Below are 4953 nucleotides of genomic sequence, written 5' to 3'. Positions count from 1 at the left end.
TGCTTTAAATGGATACAATTTATTGCATGCAAATTATATCTCATTCCAAATACTTAAAAAAAAAAGTAAAGTAAGAAAAAGAAAAGGTGAAGAGGATCGAGCCAGAGGTCTGGGCTGCTGCATCATGACCTTGGTCATGTGGACTTGGGCCTCAGTTTCCCCATCTGTGAAACAAGGGCTTTGGACAAGGAGGCCTAGATTCATCTCCTAGATTCATCACCTAGATTCATCTTGGTGAGCCTCTGTGTGCCTCAGTTTCCTCATCTGTAAAATGGGGGAACAGTAGGAGCTACCAGCAGGTGGAGCAGTGTTTGCCACACTGGAAGCAGCAGTGATTGCTACTGTCCTAGCCCTGCGTCCACCTGGCTGCTGTCATCTGGGCTGCCTCACTCCTCTGTCTTGTTCTCTTGCCAACCCTGACTCCACACAGCCCCAGGGTCACCTGCAGTGAGAAATATTCCAGGGTTCCCGTGTCATTCTCAATGTGGGTCACAAGTCCTTCAGGGGCAGCTCTATTCTTCCATGTTTTGTATCCACTGTAGTGCCAAGCCCAGAGCTAGGAATTCAGGTGGTGTATAATTGATGCGTGCAGAATGAAGAAGAGAGTCGATGGTTCTAAGTCAGGGAGATGTTTTGTTGGATTGTCTTCAGAAGTGGCTTTCTTGGGATGGAGAGCAGGTGCAACTTTAGGGCCACCATGGCCACGTATGGTTGGGCAGGTTGTGTACTGTGGAAGGAAGCTCCGCCCTGGGGGAGGGGCGCGGATGACGGGTAAAACCCTGCACACGCACTGCTTTCCAGGTCAGGTGGCCACACCCGCTGGCTGTGTTCCCAGAGAGGTCCATTGTTCTTGTTTTTTTTTTCCCCTCTTTTTACAAAATAAACATTTTATTCTGGATTAATTTTAGATTCACGGGAAAGTTGCAAAGATAGAGAGTTCACATAAATCCTTCACCCAGTTTCCCCTGATGTTAGTATTATTATGTAACCACAGTACATTTGTCAAAACTTAGGAATTAATATTGGTACAGTACTGTTAACTAAATTTTAGACAATTTGGGTTTTACTCCTTTTCCAGTAGTATTCTTCCTCTGTTCCAGGATCTAGTCCAGGATACCACATTGCATTTAGTACATCTTTTTTCTTCTTTTTTTCTTTTTTTTCAGATTAACAGAGGTTGCCCTGTGGGCTAGCAGTGGGTGGGAAAAGAATGTGGATATAGGTGAGTATCCAGAATTAAGTCCTTGGGTGGCCTATGAGGGAGGGAGCCCCAGGGTGGTCAGGGGGACATCTGGCTTCCCTGACCCAGGCTGACAGCCATGAAGTGCTTTCTACCACCTCAGCTGAGCCTATGCAAAGCACAGAGGAAAGACATCGAATTGTTGACAGGTTTTAACAGTTGACTTGCCAAGTCTTGAAGCGGGCCCTTGGGGAAGTTGTATGTCCCTTTCTACAAAAGCCATTTTTGTGATCCCTGTAGCTTGTGTGGACTGCTCTGGAAAGGTTCAGCTTCTGGGTGCTTGGTTGGAATCCTGGGCTCTGCCAACCAGCAGCGCCCCCACACCTGCACCCTCCTGTGGGTTTCCTGGCTTGTCCTGAGTGACGAGTCCAGGGTGGGTGGCCCGTGGCTCTGTCCCACCCCATCCCCGCATCTTCTGCCTGGAGCTGGAAAGGAGCTGGGGGGCAGGGAGCGGTGGCAATGAACTTGGAGCCAGCTGGAGAGATCCTGTGTTTCCCTGAGTCTACCCAGGGAGTCCTCGGGGCTAAGGAGGAGCACTCTCCACTCAAGCTACAGAACTCAGACTTTGTCCCCCAGAATGGCAGCTGTGGTACCAGAAGAGCTTGGAGTCACCTGGCCCTGGGAGTGATTTCAGGCTGGGTGGTCCTAGTGAGGCGACCAACTTCTCAGACCCTGTTTCTGTACCAGTGACATGCACTATGGATCCTAGCTCCAGGGTGCCTGGTCCCACAGGGCTGCCTCAGGGACAGGCATTCTTTGCGGGGGGCACTGCCTGCCACTTCCCTTCAGCTCGACTTCTCCATCAGCTGAGCCCCACCCTCCTTCCTGCCTCATAACTCCCCCCCATTTCCCACTCTTCACACAGGGACTCCCATAAGGCCCTTGCCTGGGGGGGCCTCTGGGTCTTTGCTCATGCAGTCCCCCCACCTGGACTGCCCTCTTTCGGACACCAAGTTTCCAGTGTCAGCTTGGATGCCACCTTGCAAGCTCCCAGCTTTCCCTCTTGGTTCTCTGAGGTCCCCTCTCTGTTGACCCTCATGGCCCCAAGCACTTCCTGCCTTGTTTTACAGACACCGGTGATGAGGTTGTACCTTCCCTTCTATGAAGAATGTGAACTCCAGGGACGGGCTGCGTCTCCTGCATCCTGGAATCACCAGTGCCAGTACTGTGCATGGCACACAGTAGGCACTCATTAAATGTGTGTACTTAGGCTTGAAGTGAAATGAATTCTTGGAAGTCTCAAATTCTTGGAGAACAACCTCTGGCCCGGCCCCCATGGGCAGGAAGACGTTCCCCAGGTCTCCTGCTGGAAACCCAGTGCAGGGTGCCCGGGGTGGCCAGGGCCCAGCCCCGCACCTGAGCCCCCTGCTGCTCTGCCAGACCGCATGCTCCGCCTTCTGCAAACGGCCGTGGGGGCAGCAGCTTGGGTAAGTTCCCCTTCCGCTTCCTCCTGCCTTCCGTCCCCGCTGCTGCTCCCCGGCAACCTCCCCACACCCCTGCTGCCCGCAGACTCACTCCCAGCCCTGAGCTGCCACCGCCACCACCCCCCAGGCCCCGGACACGATGCAGGCCATCAAGTGTGTGGTGGTGGGAGACGGGTAGGTACCTGGCTGAACTTCCTCACAGTCCCCCACGGGGGTACCCCAAGACCCTCCTGCCCTGCTGTCCTTGGGGAAGCCCCCTGCCCTGCAGATGTAAGAGTCCCTGGGAGGTGGCTGGGAGTAGTCGCTTCCTACTTCTCCCAGGGCCAGAGGGAGCACCCCGGGATGGATGAGGACAGCTTCACTCTCCTCAGCCCACCCCACCCCGGAAGCTGCCTGGGCAAAGGGTACAGGAGTGAGTGTGGGGGTGCCTGAGGCTCTGCACCTGCACCCCGAGAGCTGGGGGCAGGTCTCCCATGGAGGCGAGCCTCAGTCTTCAACTCTGTGGATGCAGGTGGGAGATGGGGAACCAAAAATTGGGCCTTTGTTCCCAGGCTGACCTGGGCTCTAGTCATTGGCTTGGTGCTGCTATGTGGCCTTGGGCAAGTCACAGCACCTCTCTGAACCTTAGCTCGGCCATCTGGGAAGAGGCCTATGCCCCCCGGGTTGCTGTGGGGTCACTTGAGATCTGTTGAGTGGCTGTCTTGCTTGCAGTGTGTGCTCAGTGAATGCTGGCCTCCTGAGCCCTCTCCCCATCCTCTCCCCTCCACCTCAGCCTGCTGGGTTGGGGAGGATGTGCGGGGGATGTAAGGGCAGAAGGTTTTGATGGGGGGGTGATTGTGGGAGATCAGTGGGGAAAGGGGGCAGGCTGGGCTGAGGGTCCTTCTCAGTTGTCAGATCTCAGGCTGTCCTGTCCCCTGTGGGCCTCAGTTTCCTCATCTGTAAAATGACAGGTCCCGATGTCAATCTCTCACGCCCACTAGGAACAATGTCCTAGGGTCCAGCCCAAAGGTGCATCCTGGGGTGTTCCGTGAGTCCCTCCCTCCCAGGGTCTTCTAGCTGGACAGAGCCTCTTGTCAGCTCTCCCATTCTACAGAGGGGCAGCCTGAGGCCTGAGAGACATGGGTCTTTCCTGGCCTGGGTCCCAGTGGCCTTGACTTTGGCTCTGACCAGTGTTGGTGGGGGCGGGTGGTTTATCAGGCAGCCCTCAGCTGGTTCTGATGCATGGGCCGACCGTTATCTGGCCCTGCTCACTTCTGCTTTGTATCTGATCTGACAAGGGGAGGGCGGAAGTCAAGGGTAATGTTCCAGTTATTCAAAATTACCTTGGTGGCAGGCTCTGGGGAGGGTGGTGATGGAGAACAGAGGGCCAGCAGCCTCCTCGGAACAGGAAGTGACAACACCAAGTGGAGCTGGGGAAGGCCCCGAGCTGCCCCTCGGCCTCTTGACTTCCTGCTGAGCTACCTGCACTCCCTCCCTATCCAGCAGGCCTGGAGACTGCACAAATAATGGTGACCGCCATTTATTTATCACCTACTGTGTGCTGGGCACTGGGCTTGGTCATGCCCCCTCTATTTTATCCTCCCACCAACCCTAATATCAGGTCCATTTCACAGGTGGGAAAACGGAAGAGCAGAGAAGTTAAGTAATTTGCCCAAGACCTCACAGCATTGAACCCGGGTCTCTCTGACTCCCTAACCCTGTGTTTTTAATTGCTTTGCTCTCTGGCAAGGTGGGAGGGAAAGAGGGGACAGGCTTTCCCTGTTACTGGCTGCCACAATACGCAGGCACTGTGCTAACTGCTTTTATGGGAATCATCTAATTTACTTCTCAGCACACTGCTATGAGGATGGATTCATCCCAATTTTCTAGACAGGGAAACCGAGGCAGAGGGAGGTTAAGTGACTTGCCCAAGATAGTGCCCCTGGAAGATGGTGGAGCTGGGATTTGAAGCCCAGCAGTGTGATGACAGGGCCTGGGGCCTGACCACAGCACTGTCCAGGTCTACTGAGTACCCTCTGCCCTTAACCCTCTGCCCCACATCGTGGGCACCTGGGTCATCTTGTTAAAAATACAGATTCCCAAGTCTGCCCACATCCATGGATCAGAATCTTTGGAGTAGGACCTTGAAGTCTGAACTTTAACAAACACTCCAGATGACTCTTACAGGTTCTCAGGCTCGAGAACCCTGACATGGGTAGTCTCAGGGAGGGAAAGGCCCAGAGGGGCGGCCTGCGTAGACATTGAGGTCTCCCAGAGGACCAGGAGGCACTTGGAAACCTCCCCATGTTT

General features: G+C 54.5%; 1 protein-coding gene across 1 annotated transcript in view; it reads left to right on the top strand.

Moving 5' to 3' along the window:
- The first annotated feature begins 2752 nt into the window (after nt 1-2752).
- Nucleotides 2753-4953, top strand: part of RAC2 (ras-related C3 botulinum toxin substrate 2 (rho family, small GTP binding protein Rac2)) — a 16031-nt gene continuing 13830 nt past the window's right edge. Inside the window, exon 1 of the mRNA XM_008590991.1 lies at nt 2753-2838. Coding sequence (XP_008589213.1) covers nt 2804-2838 — 35 coding nt within the window. The 5' untranslated portion in view covers nt 2753-2803. The remainder of the gene's footprint in view (nt 2839-4953) is intronic.

The sequence above is a fragment of the Galeopterus variegatus genome, unplaced genomic scaffold (assembly GCF_000696425.1).
Source record: "Galeopterus variegatus unplaced genomic scaffold, G_variegatus-3.0.2 Scaffold6546, whole genome shotgun sequence".
NCBI lineage: Eukaryota > Metazoa > Chordata > Mammalia > Dermoptera > Cynocephalidae > Galeopterus > Galeopterus variegatus.
The sequence above is the reverse complement of the archived record's forward strand: the minus strand, read 5'-3'. Positions and strand labels throughout refer to the sequence as shown.